This window comes from Malania oleifera, chromosome 1, assembly GCF_029873635.1.
Source record: "Malania oleifera isolate guangnan ecotype guangnan chromosome 1, ASM2987363v1, whole genome shotgun sequence".
Lineage (NCBI taxonomy): Eukaryota > Viridiplantae > Streptophyta > Magnoliopsida > Santalales > Ximeniaceae > Malania > Malania oleifera.
This window is the reverse complement of record NC_080417.1, coordinates 125,129,957-125,150,313: the sequence shown is the minus strand read 5'-3', so window position 1 is coordinate 125,150,313 and position 20,357 is coordinate 125,129,957. Positions and strand designations below refer to the sequence as shown.

Below are 20,357 nucleotides of genomic sequence, written 5' to 3'. Positions count from 1 at the left end.
CTTGTTGAATGGACCCTCAATTTGTCCTTTAAAATTTGTATTTTTGAGAGGTTTCATTTTGATCTTTTCAACTTCTGTGTAAATTTTTTTATCTTGATTTTGATTAAGGTCAAAAACCCATGAATAGTTCTTATTAATCTATTTATTGATTTTAACTTCATACATAATAATGTAATATTTTGAAGAAAATTGATGCAGTGGTTTACAACAATTTATAATTATAAGGATTATAAATATGTTCAACATAAAATGCAGCAACAAATAATTTCACCTTGGAGAACGCTAGAATTTAAGTAAGCACTAAATTGTTTCTTCTGATTCAATACTTTTAATAAGAAATTAAGTTTATAAAAAATGGTTAAGTACCTGATCCAAGGAAAATTATTTTCATGACATAAGATAGGTGGTCCTAACAAGGGTTTAATGTTTAATTTATTTTTTATTTTTTATTTTTTGACTTTTTGAATTCAGTCGGTGCATAGTGGAACAATGGGCTTGTGGTTCAAGTTTTGGGCCACACATTAGTCTTTCCAACTTGGGCCCCATCAGGCCCACAGTTTTCTTGTCCACTCACCGCTCTCAAACAAACCCAAAATCCCAACAATCAATTCGGTTTCAATTTTTTGCTGACTAATCTTTTTGAACGTTGACCTAATATGACATCCCTAGAGATGCAAATGCAAATGCAAATGCAAAAACAAGGGCAGGGGTATAATGGAAGCTCATCTCCTATACCAAGCTCACAATGGCAATTAAAGGATGCTCATGGCTTGGTTATCTGAATCGAACTTCATGGTTTCGGTTCAATAACAAAATCGATTTGAACCTTTTGATTAAACGATGGTCCAGTTAACTCACGGTAACTATGATAATTTTTTAAAAAGAAAAATGAAATATTTTTACTAAGATGTACAATTTATTTAAATAAACTAATCACCTAAAAATATTATATATTGTAAATAAATAGATATATGAGTTTGGTTTGGGTAATCATGGATTCATGAACATAAAAAATTAAATCAAATCAATAACTAAAAACCATAAATAAATAAATAAATAAAAAGAATTGAAGCCAAGTACATAAAAAAAAAAAACAAAAGAATTGAAGCCAAGTAAAACAAATTAATTAACCAAAACTTTGGTTTGATAGGGATCACATTTTAAGATCGGATCAATTTTAAAATATTTTTTTACAACCCTAATGTCAATGACTATTGCTTTCTAGTGTTCTCAGCGCGTTGTTTGACTTGAATAAAAGCCCGACATTGATTTGTATCATTTTCAAATTAATCATGTTTTTGTTCATCATCACGCCCCGGTTTACCAATCCCTTCTCCTCTCCCTTTTATTGCCACGCCTGTGAGGCTTGTGATCTGCATTATTTTCCTTTATGATTTTTAGGGTACTTGAATTGATAATTTGACTTTTAAACATAAGTCTGATTATTATAATTCAAAAACTCACTAATACATTTACCATCTTTTAATTTCTTAACCTTATTTGTAATCATAATTGGAATTAAAATCAATGGCCGTCCATATCTACTAGTTGGTATGCTCAAACATCTCACAAGCATTAATTTTGTGAAACAATTGAGAAATTGACTCCTGAGAGACAACCCAAGGCATTCAACCATTCATGGTTTTAGAAGGGGAATGGGAATCCCACTGTTTTCTTCACAAGGACCACAAAGCTTCGGAGGTCTCCTTTCCTCTTTTGGAAGGAAAAAAGGTCAAATTTTATTAGTCGCAAGCAATTGCAACCTCCTAACACAACTTCAAGAGATTGGGAGAAAGCTAATGACCTAATTTCTAGATGTTACGGTCATTATTTCTAGATACTATATGTAATTACTAACTAGCCGAAAGGTAATGCCACTTGCATTCTGAAGATCCAAAAAGGCTTTGAGAAATTTACTATTATTCACCTAAGCTTCCACACGACTGGAAGCATGAGAAATTGCAGAGTGAGGGGGAAGGTCAGACACCAGCTGCAGCAACATTATCCACCCCCGGAAGAGCTGAAGGTGATGCAAGACTGCCAGTACTGTTCCACCCACAGCCCGATGGCGGCGAGAGTTGAGCTCTTGGGGAGAGGTTCACAAACTCCAGTGCCTGTATCCTCAATTCTTTAGGGTAATCGGCCACGCAGCCGATTCTTGGGCCAGCCCCCGTTGACCATTTCATTGTAAGTTGATGTCCCAGCTGGTATGAGCTTGCTGCCTTCTTCGAATTGATCCTCTGCAGTATTGCATTCTTGGGCACCTCAGCTTTGGGGCTCTGAAGCCCACCGGATAAAGTCCTTTTGTATGTGCTTCTGGTTTCAGTTTCGGTTTTGGTTTGGGTTTCGGAAGCTTTGGCCAGTTGTGGGGATGGGTCTGTTTCTTCTTCTTCTTTGGTCCTTTCATGTTGCAGTTCTAATTTTGTCGCGGTTTCACTTGCATTCAATTTGCCTTCTTCATAGTTGTCGTAATCTTCATTTGCCGTTAATATCTAGAAACCAAACATGAACACAGAAGCTATAAGCAACAGGAACAGAAAAAGGAATGCTTGCATGACAGGTTCAAAACATTTAGATAGAAGCCCAAGTATCACGAAGTTCAGGGTACTTTCCTCAATAGCCCTATGGAAACCACACATTTTAAGATGAGAAATGAGAGATAATGCAGTTAAATTTTTTTTTTTTGGGGAGGGAATACCTGAACTTCATCCATGTTGACTCCATTTTCCTCGAGGAATGACACAAAACTGCCAAGGCTGTCTTCAGTTGGGCGGTAATGTCCACTGTATGGGGAGATTGACTGAAAAATCAGAGAAATCAGGGTCAGATGCTTAGGGACAGTAAACTCCAACTAAACTTTGTTACAGCCACAACATTAAACAGGTCTCTGTGGGTGCAAGGATGCAACTTCAAGTTTACTTTCCAACTAATTAAGCATTATATATACATCGATGGCCTTCCAGGAGCTCCTGCTGGTGGGGCCATTTGGATACGCCATGAAACTGAAATTCAGTCCTGAGTCAGCCTATTTGTTTTCAAACTGTTTAGTTGTCTACTCATTTTTTCTCAACACTAAATGAATTTGGGCAATTTGTAATACCAGAAGGCACCTAATGAGGATGAGGTTCTAATCTTGGGACCGGGTGGGAGGGATTTGGGATTGGGGATGGGCTATCCCTTTTTTGTAGCTCCAGCCTAGCCTTCCAGTTGATCAGAAAATGAAATCACAAATTCCTCCTTTTTTGGAAAATATTTCAAATAATGGATAACCGCCTTTGAAATTGGAAGACAATATATGGATACATTTTCTGATAATGCGATTGGCATTGTTGTTAATACCTTTTAATTTGGGAATTTGATGATCAAGGGGCCATTTATAAGCTTGGTAAACATGAATAGCAAGTTCTCCACAGGCATCCCCAAGAAGAAAAGAAACATAACCACTTCATACAGCCTCAGAAGCAATAATGTGCTCATTTCAATATTTAAGCTAAAACCACTATGGGCACGACTGTAAATGATCTTTAAGAAATCCTACCTTAAGTGTTCCCTCATCTGCCACAAGCCTACCAGCAGCTAAAGTAGCTCCCCCAGCAAGGAAGCTGGAATGATGGAATCTTCCTTTCTTTTTCTGAAGAAAATCATTAGCAACACATCAATACTTCTGAAAAATAAAAGAGAAACCAAAAATTAGGAAGAAACTGTCAAACATATTGGTGTTTGTGTTTATTCCAACTCTTACCTCACCAGCATACAGTTTCTTGGAGGTGTCCATAGAAAATATCCATTTGACCTTTACTGAATCTTGGTTTGTGTCTAAAAGATGTCCAGTTTGTTTGTGGACAATTTTCCCTTTGACCACGACATATTCATAAAGTTTTCTCTCTTGCTGATTTTCAGCAAAAATAAACCACAAGAGAAGAATGACATGTTAGAATCTCTTAAATTGTAAATAACAATCTTACGTTAGGAATTGAACTGCAATGCAATAAGCACAATCATTTCAGCTAAAACTGTCTCCCAAATTCAAGTCACATAAGTACATACAGGTCCAAGATACTTAATGCACTGTTGTCGTAGCTTTGATCTTGGACATTCTTCAAGATCAACCTCTTTCCCATCTCCAATATCTAGCCTGCAGAAATTAAAAAATAAAAGCCCTCAGCATCTAAATGCTTTGGCCTAAAAGCAGAAATAACAGTGATGGAAATGTCAATCTTGTTGAGCTGCAAATTCTTCAGAAATAAATTGCAGAGTCAAATGATGCAGAGGAAACACATGCCAAAAACAAGAATTAGGCAGCAGAAAGTTTGGTAGTCCATAAATGAACAGTGTAATAAACACATTATCTTCTCTTCATATAAGTTATGCATATAGTGCCAATTACAGGGGCCTTGAACAGAAGCCAGGGCTTTGGATAAGAACAAAAAAAGAAAAAAAAATTTTAAAAAAAAATAATAGAGGCCAAAAGCTAATGAAATCAAAATCATCTTTCCGACAGTCTCTCATGGGGATATTTGACATGGCTCATTTAAGTTGCTATATAACAATCCTCCAAGAAGGGTTTCTCACCAGTAGAAGAACGGCTGGCCTGCATATGTTTTACACCACACATCATAGTATTTATGCAAGTTATGCCCATATCGATGCCGTGGATCAATCTGAAGTAAAAAATAAATAAATAATAAAAATTAATAATCAAAAAGAAATAATTAAAGAGCATGTTAAGTAATGAATTGATATAAGTATATAACTAAAGAGAAATTCAATTCATCACATAACCATCAAAACTAAAGTAAAATATGCACAGTGAACAACAAATCATTTAGAAAGAGTTAAACTTACAGCTTCAATCCAGTGCTGAAAAGCCAATTTTCGTGCTTTGGCATCTTTGGACAATCCCTTCCCTACCTGTGAATGAGTCCAAAATCGGCGTCACGTTTAGTCATATTTTTTGGCTTCAAGCCAAAATTTGTCGTTATTATTTATTTATTTATTTATTTGCTACGCAAGATAAGAGGAAGAACAACACCACAGAACACAAAGAAACCGGAAAGAAGGAGGGAGGGGTAGAAATTAGGTAGCCTGCAATCCTTCGAGCACAGGAGGAGGAAGGCATATCAACATGAAAAAGTATATCAACTCATTTCCTCAGATGGTATCAAAATATTTAAAACAGAATTAAAAAAAAAAAATCTACCGAGAAATGAGAACTGTCATGTGTACCTTTGAAGCGTTCAAGCCTACTCGCTTCAATCGCGAAGCCGCAGTCTCCGGTTTATCGTAATTGAAGAACGAAATAGTACTGTGATTGAGTCTAGCGAAGTCAATCGCTTGCCACCTTCAAACTCAATATCAGGCCACACTTAGTTTCAAAGAATGCAATCATCGCAAAAACAAAAGTCAACAATTTAAAAAAAAAAAAATTAAATGGAACGAAAGTATCAAAGAGTAAGAAAACATATACGCACCAGAGCTCCTCGGCCACCACGGCGGAATCCGCTAACCTGCGCCGGGTACGGTAACTCCTATAAACCTTCTGCAGCTTCACGGCTGCAGTACTCGACACAGGAAACGCAAGGACGCCACCCGTCGGGCTCATCGCAGCGGTCGACTTCGAGTCGGAAGTCAAACGGTTCGGAGACTCGAGGCCGCCGATTCCGTGGCCGTCAGGAAATGACTCGTCCGACGGTAGCGAAACATAGTTCTTCTCGGAGGTAGCGCATTTCAAGAAATCAACAGCGGTTTCAGGGGAATCTAGGGCTGGAGATTGAGGCACTTCGGAGCTCCGGCACACCGGAGAGCAGAGGTCCGGGAAATCCATAGGTGCATTGAGGGAGAAAGGAAATGGTGGTTTGGACTGGAGATCAATTCTAGAAAGCGTCCGAGTCTCCATCTCCGTTTAAAGTCACAGTCAGACCTCTCTCTTTCTCTCTCTCAATGGTTTTTGTTTTCTGAAATTCTTGAGGTGAAGGCAAGCTAGAGTACCGAAGTGGCCACATATATACATTTATATACTGCAATCTTCGATTCCGTCCCTTTCCCACCCACCAGCCGTATTAATTTATTTTTTCTTTTTGAAAAAAAATAAATAATACTTTTCTCTTTAATATCGCTATAAAAAATTATAAAAATAAAAACTAAAAATTATAAAAATAAATTAAAAATTAGCAATCAATAATCATTTGATTAAAATTTATAAAACTAATATAAATTTAGATTTTAATAAAAATGCTCATTTTCATCCTTAATCAAATAATATTATAAAAATATAATTAAAATAATAAATTTATAAAGAATACACATTAAATAAATATTATAATAAAAATAAAAATAAAAAATTATTACAATTATTTTAATTAATTGTTATACTTTCAAAACTTATTTCGTAAAAAAAAAAATTATTAGACATGATACTTGAAAAATAGTAAAAATATGTTGTAATTGACTTTATTATTATTATTTGGAATTAATGTATATTTTTATTTTAATTATATTTAAATTCATATGATCACTTAATTTAGTTTTAATTTAAAATATATAAAATAAATGATTTAATTTAAAAAAAATTATTTTTGAAAATTAAAATTTTTGTCAGTACAACTAAAAGATTACAAATTTTAATTTTCAATTTTTTCGCCAAAAGCTAAAAAATCAACAACAAAAAAATAGAAAAATAACAACATAAATATACGCATTTTTATAATTTTTTACTGTATAGAAATAAAAATAGAAAATAGAAATGTGTTTATGATATGAATTTTTATGATGAAAAACTAACATACGGGCCAAGATTTTTATATATTTTGCCGGTGTACGGGCCAGACTATGTGACTGTGATTTGCCAACGTATGGGCTGTGTTATGATTTGCCGGCGTACGGGCCGTGCTATGTGGATATGATTTACCGGCGTACGGGTCATGCTATGTGGATGTGATTTGCCAGCGTATGAACTGTGCTATGATTTGCCGGTGTATGGGCCAACCTATGATAAAATATGTAATACCGGTGTACAGGCCGATGATTTTCATGATGCACGTATATATGCAAAATGATATGATTGATGTGAAAATAAATGATATGAGATATCTATGTATCACAGTTTTAGTATATGTTATATGATATCAGAACCTGGTTGGCTTGGTCTAGGCTAGCACTTGCACGATACCGTTGCTATGTGTCAATGGTCTTCGTGATCATGATATTTGTGTTAACGCCGTTATACGTAGTGGTGTGAGATTGGATGGTCAATATGGCTTTTTAAGAAGTGTGTGTGATCGCCCCTCGTGTATGGACCAGGTCAAGCAGGCCCATCGGACTTACAGACTGTATGTTTGACTTGGCAGTGGTCGGCCAACCATTGTCAGGTCTCGCCTTCGGGCCACACAACCCAGTCATGTGGGGGTAATACATGACAACAACCAGCTAACCTACCAAGATGTTTTTATGTTATTATTATTATGTAAGATGAGATATGTTTATGCAAATGCAGTATGTTCTGCCATGTGTTGATATATATATATATATATATATATATATATGTTTTCTAGATTTGACGAAACAGTACTGAATATGTTTTGTATGGTATATGTATAACACGAAATGCTCATGTTGCCACATACTGGTATTAGTTTATTTCCCTTACTGAGAGGTGTCTCACCCCTAAATCTTATTAACTTTTTAGGAGCCTCAAATAGGAGAGCGGGAAAAGCCTCGCTGATATAGTATTGTTTAGCTGCCCTTTTCGAAGGGTAAGTTTTTGTAGGGACAGTTAGATTTTGCGGGGAACGTCCCTAGATATGATTTTTGGGATGTATATACAGAGATATAGTGATTGTAGTAACTCTGGTGTTGTAATGCATGTTATGATGAAATGTATATGATTATATGCTTTCTGCTGCTTAGGCTTCTACTATATATATTCTGTTATATCACTGGTACCCACGAGTTTAGGTGGATGGTGACTTACTGAGCTGGAATGTATGACGTTGATATTATTATAAAAAAAATGTGAAAAATGAGCAGGTCGTGACAGTGCGTGTATGTTAAGCTTGATCAAGAAAAATATATGTTCACCAATCCAATATTCAGTAAAGTCACAATAAATTCAGTAAAATATAAACATGCCACAATTACAATCCACAAGAACACATTTACGTGGTTCGGCCCAAAAATTGGCCTACTTCCACGACAGGAACTCACCTTCGGAGACACTATATTAAATCGGCGGAAATAAATACAAATACACACATATTTACCCTTTCTTGTCTTACCAATCTCCTCTGAAAATCAGCCCAAGAACGACCCAAGAAAGCCCCTCTTCGCACCTGCGCGTGAACCTCCACTGGAGGCTGGAGATCCCCCCAACGCCGAACCACCCTCCCAAGCCGTCTCCCTCTCTCGTGCGGCCCACTCTCCCGCGCGATTGAAGGAACCGTCGGCTGCAGGTGTCTCTCGCTCGGCTATGGAAGGAGACTCTCGCGGCTGTGGCTGGAAAAAGCTCTCTCACTGAGAAAAAAAAAAAAAAAACCTTATGTTCTGAAGCTACCCAAACCAAAAAATTGAAAAACCCCTTGTGCCCCTGCTGATTTCATTTACTTATTTATAGATACAAATAAATTACATTATTGCCCCTCCACTAACAAAAGTGAAAACACAGCAGTCGTGGATTTCCCAACAAAATGGACAGCTCAGATTCCTTTTTATTTCTTCAACGCTTGACATTCCAACAATTCTCTACCTTGACAAGTTTGTGACCCTTGCACCTCCTTAGCATCTCTTTTGGTAGTTCCTGCAAAACAAACACTAGCAACTTCTAAGGTTAACCAAGTTTGAACAATATTCAAGTTAATTTCAATATAAATTTATATTACATCTTATTCAAATTCATTATAACTCAAAATCCAAAGCCTATCCAAATATAGGATAAAAAAAAATCAATACAATATGATATTGCATTATAATCAAAACACACATAAATTCAAATTCATACATCAAAATTCATGTACCCAAATTATTAGCAGATAATATATCCTGCAGCCTTCATCACACAATGCTGTATTTACCAGAAACAACATTCAGCAGAGCACCAGAGCAGTAGCTTCCATCTCTTCATCATACAATGCTGCAACAACTTTTTAGTTTCCAGCAAAACCAATTACCAGTTACTGCAGCAGGCAGAAACCAATTACCAGTTACTGTAGCAGCCTGCAAGAGCATTTTTTCAGTTAGCAAAACAGAGTTCCCGCATTCAACCTGCTACATATATATTCGGTTGAAGATTTGTTATTATGTTAATATTTTATTCTTTCAGTTAAACATTTTGTTATTATTATGTGTATATAAACATCTTTTGTAATACTCTTCGTGATATAGAATTTGAAATTCATTTACACTTTCAATATGGTATCAGAGCAGATCTGAAGTTCTTCCTCATTTTATTCCTGAAGCTTTCTTGAAATTCTCATGGCTTCTACCAATTCTTCTTCATCCAATACTTCCTCGAATTCATCAACTATAGAAGATTTCCTCAATCCTTATTTTCTGCATCATGGAGATAGTCCTGGTGTTGCTCTCGTTACAACACCGTTCACTAAAACAAACCACCATACATGGAGTCGTTCCATGATTACATCTCTTCATGCTAAAAATAAACTCTCATTCATTGATGGCTCTCTTCCACAACCTGCCATGAATTATCCTCTTCATTTTGCATGGGGGCGCTGCAATTCAATGGTTGTTGCTTGGATTACAAATTCGTTATCAAAGGACATTGCATCCAGTGTTTTATTTTCTGATAATGCAAGAAACATATGGCTAGATCTACAACAAAGGTTTTCCAGGAGCAGTGCACCACGAGTTTTTCAGCTAAAGAAATCAATCTCAGATCTTTCTCAAGGTCAATTGTCTATCACTCAGTATTACACTCAGCTGAAGACTCTATGGGATGAACTCCAGACTTATCACCCTGCTCCTTGTTGTTCCTGTTCACCATCTTGTTCTTGTGGAGCACTTCAGAAAGTATTTGAACGTGAGCAATTTGATTATACTATTCAATTTCTTGTGGGATTAAATGATTCTTTCTCAGCTATACGAGGTCATTTGTTAATGATGGATCCTCTTCCAACAATTAACAAAGCATTCTCATTACTGCTTCAAGACGAAGGCCAGCGACAGCTTACTTCAATTTCAGCTCCGATCTTTGATTCAGCTGCTATGGCTACAATTAAACCTTCATTCAATGCTGTAAAATCTTTCAAGAAAGACAAGATTATTTGTTCTCATTGTGGAATTTCAGGTCATACTATTGCAAAATGCTACCGTCTTCATGGTTTTCCACCTGGTTTTAAATTCACCAAGTCAAAGAAAGAAAATATTTCTGGAAATCAAGTTATCTCAGACAATCCTTCTTTACCATTTACCCAAGAACAGTGTACTCAATTGTTGGCTCTTCTTCAACCTTCACCTCCATCATCTTCAGCTTTAGGAGCCTCCACTATTCCCAATGGTAGCTCCTCCTTAACCTCAATGCATATGACAGGTATGTCTTTATCAGCTTCATCTTCCATTTTTGCTTCTAATTGTTTTTCTTCCTTGTCTTCTTCTACTCCTTGGATCATAGACACGGGTGCAACTGATCATATGGTTAGTAGTGTCAATTTTTTAACTTCCATTACATCTTCTGTAAAAGCTTCTGTAAATTTGCCAAACGGAAATTCAGTTTCTGTTACTCACATTGGTACTGTTTTTCTCTCTTCTTCTTTAATCTTACATGATGTTCTCTATGTTCCCTCTTTCAAATTCAATCTTATTTCTGCTAGTAAACTATCATCTTCACTAGCATGTTGTCTGATTTTTTCTTCATCTTTTTGTTTCATCCAGGACATGCGGCTGTGGAAGATGATTGGACTGGGTAGATTATCTAATGGCCTTTATCATCTGCTTTCTTTTTCCAATAATAATTGTTCTTCTGCAAATACTGTCAATAACAGCTTTTCTTCAAACAATACACATAAGTCATTTGATATTTGGCATCAAAGACTAGGCCATCTTTCTTCTGAACGATTGTATCTGTTACGTGATCATATTTCATTTTCTACTTCAAACAAACATACATGTAATGTTTGTCCACTTGCAAAACAACATAGACTTCCATTTCATCATAGTAAATCTGTATCCACTTTTATTTTTCAATTAATTCATGTAGACATTTGGGGTCCATTTGCAACTCCTTCATTACAAGGTTTTCATTATTTTTTGTCCATTGTTGATGATTATTTGAGATGCACATGGATTTTTCTTATGAAATCAAAATCTGAGACTCGTATGTTACTTCAATCTTTTTTTGCCTTAGTTCACAATCAATTTCAGTCAACTGTTAAAATAATAAGAACTGATAATGGTTCAGAATTTAATATGGCTGAATTTTATCATTCAAATGGGATTATCCATCAAAAATCCTGCATCAATACTCCTCAACAAAATTCTGTAGTGGAACGAAAACATCAACATTTGCTTAACATTGCAAGATCAATTCGTTTCCAAGCTCATCTTCCATTAGCCTTCTGGTTTGACTGTATTCTAGCAGCAGCATATATCATCAATCGTACACCGACTCCTCTATTATCAAATAAAACTCCTTATGAACTTTTATTTGGTAAATCTCCTGATTATTCTCCCATAAGAGTTATTGGTGCACTCTGTTTTGCTTCCACTCTTCCTTTTAATCATCATAAATTTGATGCTCGTTCTCGTCGTTGCATCTTTCTTGGTTATCCATTTGGCATCAAAGGCTACAAACTGTTTGATTTACAATCTCATCAAACATTTGTTTCTCATGATGTTATTTTTCATGAAAATTAATTTCCTTTTGCTTCCTTACCTTCAGATTTTCTTATGTCACCATCAATTTCTGATGTTGTTCTGCCTACTCCTCAAACAGATTGTTCTCCTGATATTTCACATTTTTCACCAAACACTCCATCTGCATCAAACAGTATGTCATCTTCTTCATCTCAATCATCTGATTCTAATTCTCTTACTCTTCAAAGAACAACACGTCCTAGCCATCCACCTTCTTATCTTCATGATTACCATTGTTCTCTGGCCAATAATTTTACATCAGTCCCTTCTTCTCTTCACAGTTCAGACCTGCCATCTTCAGGTAATCAGTATCCTCTATCTTCTATTTTATCATATTGTAATCTCTCTTCAGCCTATCATTCTTTTATATTGAATGTTTCTGTACATACTGAACCACAATATTGTCATCAAGCTGTTAAAATTGCTAAATGGCGCAATGCCACGGATAAGGAAATACGTGCACTCGAGGAAAACCAGACTTGGTCTCTTGCTAAGTTACCTCATGGCTACAAAACCATTGGATGCAAGTGGGTCTATCGCATTAAGTATAATTCAAATGGATCCATTGAATGATATAAGGCCCGATTAGTAGCCAAAGGCTACACTCAACAGGAAGGCATTGATTATTTTGAAACATTTTCTCTAGTAGCCAAAATGGTTTCTATACAATGTGTATTAGCTGTTGCTGCAATCAATAACTGGTTTATTCATCAACTTGATGTTAACAATGCTTTCTTACATGATGATTTATCAGAAGAGGTCTATATGAAACTTCCTCCTGGTTATGGACCAAAGGACAAAACTGATTTGGTTTGCAGACTTCATAAGAGTCTTTATGGGTTGAAGCAGGCTTCCAGACAATGGTTCTCTAAGCTTGTCACCACATTACTTACTCATGGATTTTTTCAATCCAAATTTGATTCCTGTCTTTTTACCAAGACTTCTTCTTCAGATTTTACTGTACTTCTAGTGTATGTCGATGATATTATAATTGCCAGTTCCAGCATTGCTTCTATCACTACCATCAAACATTTTCTTCATTCCACTTTTCAAATCAAGGATCTTGGTTGCTTACGGTATTTCTTGGGACTTGAAGTTGCTCGATCTTCCAACGGTATATTTCTTTGTCAACGTAAGTATACGTTGGATGTTTTGCAAGATACAGGTTTTCTTGGTTCTAAACCTGTTGCTTTCCCCATGACTCAATATCTTAAACTTTCTTGATTTGAGGGTGATTTTCTTTCGGATCCTTTACAATATCGCCGTCTTATTGGAAGATTATTATATCTCACAATTACAAGACCAGATATTGCTTTCTCTATTCAGAGTCTTGCTCAATTCATGGATACCCCACGGCTACCTCATCTTCATGCTGCTCATCGTGTGCTTCGTTATCTTAAATCTTCTCCTGGTCGAGGAATATTTTTTCCTACTCACTCATCCTTTAAACTTATTGGTTTTACTGATTTAGACTGGGCTAGTTGTCCTGATTCTCGTCGATCAGTTACTGGCTTTTGTATTTTTCTTGGTAACTCTCTTATCTCGTGGTGATCTAAGAAACAAACCACTGTCTCTCGGTCTTCTTCTGAAGTTGAATACCGAGCTATGGCAACTATTGCTTGTGAATTAACATGGCTTGTCACCTTACTCAAAGATCTTGGTGTTTCAATTTCTTTACTTATTTCTTTATTATGTGATAATCAAGCTGCAATGCACATCGCCTCTAATCCTATTTTTCATGAGCGAACAAAGCATATAGATATTGATTGTCATTTAGTTCGTGATAAAGTTCAAGCTGGATTTCTTCATCTTCTTCACATTCCAACACATCATCAGTTAGCTGATATTTTTACAAAAGCATTGGGTTCTGATGCATTTCATCATCTCTTGTGCAAGATGGGTATGTTGAATATCCATTCCCCATCTCCATCTTGAGGGGGCATATTAGCAGATAATATATCTTGCAGCCTTCATCACACAATGCTGCATTTACCAGAAACAACATTCAGCAGAGCACCAGAGCAGTAGCTTCCATCTCTTTATCATACAATGCTACAACAACTTTTTAGTTACCAGCAAAACCAATTACTAGTTATTGCAGCAGGCAGAAACCAATTACTAGTTACTGTAGCAGCCTGCAAGAGCATTTTTTCAATTAGTAAAACAGAGTTCCCACGTTCAACCTGCTACATATATATTCAGTTGAAGATTTGTTATTATGTTAATATTTTATTCTTTCAGTTAAACATTTTGTTATTATTATGTGTATATAAACATCTTTTGTAATACTCTTCGTGATTAGAATTTGAAATTCATTTACACTTTCAATACAAATGCAAGTATAATAGTATTATTAAGAGTTCATTTCACCCTTTTCCTAATAAAATTTTAAGGGTATCATGTCTCTCATAATGAGAAATTCAAACGCACGAAAACATGCGTTAATAGCTTGACAATTCAGCTCGATAAGAGCTTAGCAATCCATTCATTCGCATAATGAACATGTATGAACAAGTATACTAACTTTTAATTTGAGTTTAATTCGAATATGGCAAAAGTCAAATCAATTAAGCTCATTTGCAATTTAATTGAGATGATTTTTTATTATTATACCGTAATGCTTGGGAGTGTGAATTTTGAATATTTAATTTAGATAAATTTTAAAATAATTTTATATTATATTTTATTCAAATCTAGTACAATTTTAAATCCAAAATCTTTCCAATATGTGATTATTTTATATTAAAAGAATTTGATAGTTTTATTTTTATAAAATTTTATAAGTTTATAAAAAAATACAAAATAAATATTTCAAATTTTATTATTAAAATCTTCGTGCATAATTTATTTTTAAATAACTATATATACATCATATTTATTTTGAGAAGGAGATATTTCGTGAAGCATACGGTTCATATCTGACTCTTTAATAAATAAATAAATAATGTCAGTTAGACTTCTGTCGAGCTCACGCGCAGGTATCCCAGAGATGGCTTCACTCGCTGGCTCAGACACAAAGCCAGTGGTGCCCAGCGGCCACCAGATCTGCAGAAATCACGTGGTCATTGAAGGAAGACTCCGCGCTCTTCCTGGCGTGCATATATAAGGAGTAATTTTTTTTATAATTTTAAATTTATAATTCTTTTAAAAAATTATGAAAGATATAATTAATTTAATATTTTCGAATATTATTATTTTTTTATTAAGTTACTTGTTTATTCATAAATATTGTAAGGAAGGAGACAACTTTAATTATTAAGTTGCTTTGAATTGTTCAAATGCTATAAAAGATGCATGCATAGTCATCAAAAGGATCAATTTGAACTCCGAGGTATAGTTCAGGTGATAGTGCGGACTGTAAGAGTGTCTCTTACGAGATTAGGTATTCAAACCCTTTCGGATTCATTTTCGTCGCTGAATTTAAAAGACGCGGGATTAGTCACGTAGACCGTAAAAAAGACACGTGGAAGTTCAGTGCGTAATAAAAAATAAAAAAAAAGGATCAATTCGAGGCTCTTATCTTTATACAAGTCATTTATTAATGAAAACAAACAAGAGTTAAATTTTTTACTTAAAAAATAGAGAGAGAGAGAGAGAGAGAGAGAGAGAGAGAGAGAGAGAGAGAGAGAGAGAGAGAGAGAGAATTTATTTTTTAAGTCTTAAACTTTTTAATAATTATATATTAAGTTATCTTTTTCTTAAGTCTCTACCTATAAACTCATCAATGACCTGAGCAAAATCCTCAACAGATAATTCCTTAGAGCATACTACTTTGACTTCTCCATTTTTACCTTTTCCCGTAGAGTGTTTCAAACTAATTTTTTTTCACTTCAATCCAATATTTTCAAGATCAAACTAAGCCAATCAATATTTTTAAAACCATATTAAAACCAGCAATTCAACTGATCAAAACTTAAGTCATTTCTAATATAATTAGACATGCACATCAACCAAAACCAAACATGAAAAAAAAAAAAAGAGGGTTTAAACTAGCTGGCCGACTAACTCAAAATCAAAACGAGTCTAAATATTTAACATGTAACTTATAGATAATTAAACAATTTATTATTTTTCTTCTTGCCTTTTTGTATTTAGGGTTCACAAGTTTGTAGGTTCATTCTCTCAATCCTCTCAAGTTTTGATTGCCACTTTGAGCCATTTGATATTAATTTACATGATTTTATAATGTGTGTATTTATGTCCATTAAAATATGTATTTTTATTGCAATTTTAATTTGGCTATGATTCATTTGTTGGTTTGATTTTAAAAACATTTATAGTGTGTTTGTTGATCTGTGTGGCCGTAAGAATGGCCTTATAAAATTGACTTTTGTCTCATGAAAAGACAGACTATTGACGTATTTAGTATAAGCTCATTTAACTTGACTTAGTATAAATGGGACTAATTTAACATTACATGTCATGTGATTCACACCTCTGTATTCAGTATTGCCAATTTCTCACATTTGATATCATCTATAATTCGAGAGACATAATTTATGATTCAAATGAATTGATTTACAATTCTAGGAATTTTTTTCCTAATTTATTATTTTTTTGCATCGATGTCACCTAGTTAGGACTTAATTACTAATTCAAGCACATGCATCACATTTCAAGTTAATCCTTGACTTTCCCTTACGACTTGATTTGTCCTAGTTTACTTATTCAAATTTATTGATTCATCATTTATGAACTTGCCATAAATTTTAAAAGTCGTCAAATTTTTTAAATCGCTTCATTTTGCAAAGGCTTAATTAACCATTTTCACAGCACTCAAAAAAAAATTTTTCTTCAAACATTCTCGATTCACTTGAATCTACAAATCACTTAAGTTGTGATTTTTCATCTATTTTTCACTTGGGTAGAACTTTGTTTATATATCATTTCCTTTCTTCAAATGTTCTATTTATTTGTCGCTTTGTTTTTATTTTTTTCAAAGTTTAGAACTCCAAACTTACTTTTTTTTATTACATAGAAACTCCAGCCACCAACGAACCCTTCGGATCCCCTGGTGCGGCACCAAACCATTTATCAACGTCCTTCGCCCTTAGGTCTCACTGATCAGGGTAAAGTCCGGATGCGGATACGACTTCTATGCATCAGTTGGATGTTCGGCCAACTCGATCCTTGAGACACATCTCCATTACCATCCACAGTCTCCGCTGGCTCATAGAAAACTCTCACCATCCATGGTCCACGCTAGCTCACAGAGCGAACTCTCACCATCCACGGTTCCTACTGACTCACAGAGTAAACTCTCACCATCCACAGGTATCGCTGGCTCCGTGAGTGTATCTACCTAAAATTGAACTTTTCAAAAACCTATCCGAGGTTTCAAGAATTTCAAAGATCTTTTCTAAGATTTGTCAAAAAGATACAAACCTCCCATTGTAACCAGATAAATCTTTTGTGGAAAACTTTGTATCTTTTGAAAAATCTTAGGAAATATTTGTGATATTTTTTAAATCTTAGGAGAGGTTAATGAAAATTTTTAAACCTCAAGGGATGTCCGCATCTTTTTGGCAAGCCTCGGGAAGGTAAGTGTCTTTTGCCCTTTTTACTATTCATTTCAATATCTCAACATTTATCATTTATTTATTTTTAAAATTCTTTAATTAGAGCCTTTGGATCCCACACTAACCAGTATTTTAAAAAATTGCTAATTACGCAGTACATTATTTTAACCAAAAATCATATTTTAATCTCTCTTAAATTGAAATTCCTAGCTAACCATTTAATTTATTATTTAAGCTTCACATATAGTTTTAAAATTCATGAATGTGAAATTATTATTATTATTATTATTTTTTTTTTTTTTTTTTTTTTTTTTTTTTTTTTTAAGTTTGATAAAATTAAGCTTGTGTTGGATGTCTGATGCTAAAATGTAATTTTAAATTTGTGAAATAAAGGATAAATTAATATAACTAAAACAAAGTCTAAATATGAATATTAAATTATTTAGTCATCTCCTCATGTGAGGTACGACTTGAGAGACATGAATAAGAATGCCATGAAACCTTTGTAAAATTAAAATTTTTAAGAAATAAATATTTAAAAAATTAAATGTATAAATATACATTTCAAGAATCAATCATGGAAATATATCTTACTCAATCAAAGATTTAAACTTGTTATTAATTAAGAAAATTTAAAAATAAAATAATTACACAAATTTCAAACCATGATAAGTCCAATCTCAAATAAAAAGTAATAAACAAACGGGCTAAAATAGTATATACAAACAAAAAAAAAATACAAAACTTATTTATAGAGTACGACATTTATATATCCTTCAACTTGGCAAATGAGATAAAATCCATGATGTAAAAGTGAAATTATTGTAGTTTGACCTCAGGATTATCAGACAGAGAAGCTAATAGCTGGAATATGCTCATTGCGGATTTCATTTACAGTACTCGAGAACTTATTCAAGTAAAGAAGGAATCAAGTTTGTTATAAAATTGAGAGGGAATAACAAACAGAAGCCTACAGTTATAAAGAGATAGAGAAAAGATGCCTATAGTTACAAGGCATTTGTTATTGTGCTCCATAAGGTCATTTACATTTATGCTAATACGCCCCCTCGAGTCCAATTCAATAACATTGAGATTTGACCGAAAACGAAGAAATTTTTTAGTGACCAGAGGTTTGGTGAAGATATCTACAATTTGGTCCTATGAGCAGAGAAAAGAAACTGATAATGATTTTGCTGCCACTCGGTCATGGACAAAATGAAAATCGATGTCTATGTGTTTTGTCCAAGAGTGATAAACTGGGTTGGCTGTGAGGTAAGTTGCGCCAATGTTGTCATACCATAAGATTGGAGCACGTGAGAGAGAGAGATCCACAACTCGCATAAGACAGTTTGTAACCAGATTGTTTCAGCCACAGCAGTTGCAATAGAGTTGTATTCAGCCTTTGTGCTTGAGCGAGCTACTATTTTATGCTTTTTGGAACTCCATGAAATCAAATGGTTGCCAAGAAAAATGCAATATCCACCGGTTGATCGTCGGTCATTAGGACAACCCGCCTAATCGGCATCGGAGTAGGTTTGAAGGGTCAGAGAGGATTTGAAGGGAAATATGAGCTCATGATTAATAGGCCCCTTAAGCTACCTCAAAATTCATTTAACAGTACTCCAATGGGAGACTTTGGGATCGTGCATAAACTGGAAAACTTTATTCACTGAGAAACTAATGTCTGGTCAAGTGTGAGACAAATATTGAAGAGCTCCAATGGTGCTTCTAAAGAGGGTTGGATCATCAAACGAACGGGAATCAAATGTAGACAATTTTAAGGAGGCCGCCATAGGTGAGGACATGGGTTTGGCATTTAGCATATTGCTGTGATGAAGCAAATCCTTAATGTATTTTCATTGAGTGAGCAGAATACCATCCTATAGATAATCAATCTCCAAACCCAGAAAATAAGACAAAGGGCCTAAGTCTTTAACAAGAAAGGATTGACCGAGGGCGGCAATGAGGGAGTCAATGGAAGAGTCAAGAGATGCAGTGATAACAATATCATTGACATAGAGCAATAGAAAAATTTTCACAGAACCATGAGCAAAAATGATTAAAGAAGGATCAGCTTTGGAAGCAAAGAGGGCATACTTAAGGTGCCAAGAGCTCAGTTGAGCAAACCATGCTTGAAGGGCCTATTTAAGTCCATAGAGCGCCTTCTCCAGTTTGCACACATAATGTGGATGTAGGGAATCAATGAAGCCTTGAGGCTAGTGCATATAAACTGTATAAGATAAGTCACCGTGAAGAAAGGCATTTTGAATATCAATTTGTCACAGGGACCAGCGGTGAGCTACAACAAGTGAGAGGACCAACCGGATGGTAGGGGCCTTAATAACCGGACTGAAGGTGTCATGGTAATCGACCCCTTCTCGTTGATTGAATCCTTTTGCAACTAAGCATGCTTTCCGCTATTGAATCATGCCATCAGAATCGTATTTGGTTCGATAAATCCACCAGCAACCAAGAATGTTAGAAGAGGGGTTGTGGGGAACCAAGGTCCAGGTGTGGTTTTGAATGAGAGTGGTGTACTTGTCATTCATAGCAAAGCACCATTCAAGGAGCTTGGAGGTCGCAGAGTAACTGTCGGAAGGGATAGCTTTAGTGGTGAGACAGTGGCGAGTAGGATACGGCGCCGTGCCATCAATGAAGATGCGAGGATGAGACAAATGGGTGTGAGATCTTGTGATGATAGCTGATCGAGGTGGAACAAGGTTGTGGGGAGCCAATCGAGAAGGAGGAGATGGATTAGGGTTATCTGGTGAGATTGGGGATGAAAGAGATGGAGAAGTTGCAGGGGTGGGTAGGAGCGATGATGGGCTAAAAGGGGAAGAGGTCTAATTGAGGGGATTTGAGAGAATTGGGCCTGGCCCAAAATATATTGAGAAATGAGAGGAAGGTGAACAGTGGAGAGGGCACAGGAGAGGAATTGGGGTCAGCCAAGAGATTTACAAAAGGAAAGGATGCCTC

The 20,357-nt window shown here is 35.3% G+C and overlaps 3 protein-coding genes across 3 annotated transcripts; 2 read left to right on the top strand and 1 right to left on the bottom strand.

Annotated features, from left to right (window-relative positions):
- Positions 1-1,698: 1,698 nt before the first annotated feature.
- Positions 1,699-5,990, bottom strand: LOC131156131 (IQ domain-containing protein IQM3-like). Its single transcript, XM_058109580.1, has 9 exons — positions 5,472-5,990; positions 5,227-5,341; positions 4,846-4,911; positions 4,573-4,661; positions 4,048-4,135; positions 3,743-3,889; positions 3,539-3,631; positions 2,699-2,800; positions 1,699-2,492 (listed from the first exon to the last, which is right to left on the bottom strand). The coding sequence occupies exons 1-9, from the start codon at positions 5,894-5,896 to the stop codon at positions 1,980-1,982; spliced, it is 1,638 nt and encodes a 545-aa protein (XP_057965563.1). The 5' UTR covers positions 5,897-5,990; the 3' UTR covers positions 1,699-1,979.
- Positions 5,991-9,465: 3,475 nt separating this feature from the next.
- LOC131148773 (uncharacterized) lies at positions 9,466-12,435 on the top strand. Its single transcript, XM_058098693.1, has 3 exons — positions 9,466-10,743; positions 10,882-11,116; positions 11,888-12,435. The coding sequence occupies exons 1-3, from the start codon at positions 9,466-9,468 to the stop codon at positions 12,433-12,435; spliced, it is 2,061 nt and encodes a 686-aa protein (XP_057954676.1).
- Positions 12,436-13,467: 1,032 nt separating this feature from the next.
- On the top strand, positions 13,468-20,086 carry LOC131148757 (uncharacterized). Its single transcript, XM_058098670.1, has 3 exons — positions 13,468-13,762; positions 18,221-18,313; positions 19,848-20,086. The coding sequence occupies exons 1-3, from the start codon at positions 13,468-13,470 to the stop codon at positions 20,084-20,086; spliced, it is 627 nt and encodes a 208-aa protein (XP_057954653.1).
- The last annotated feature ends 271 nt before the right edge of the window (positions 20,087-20,357 follow it).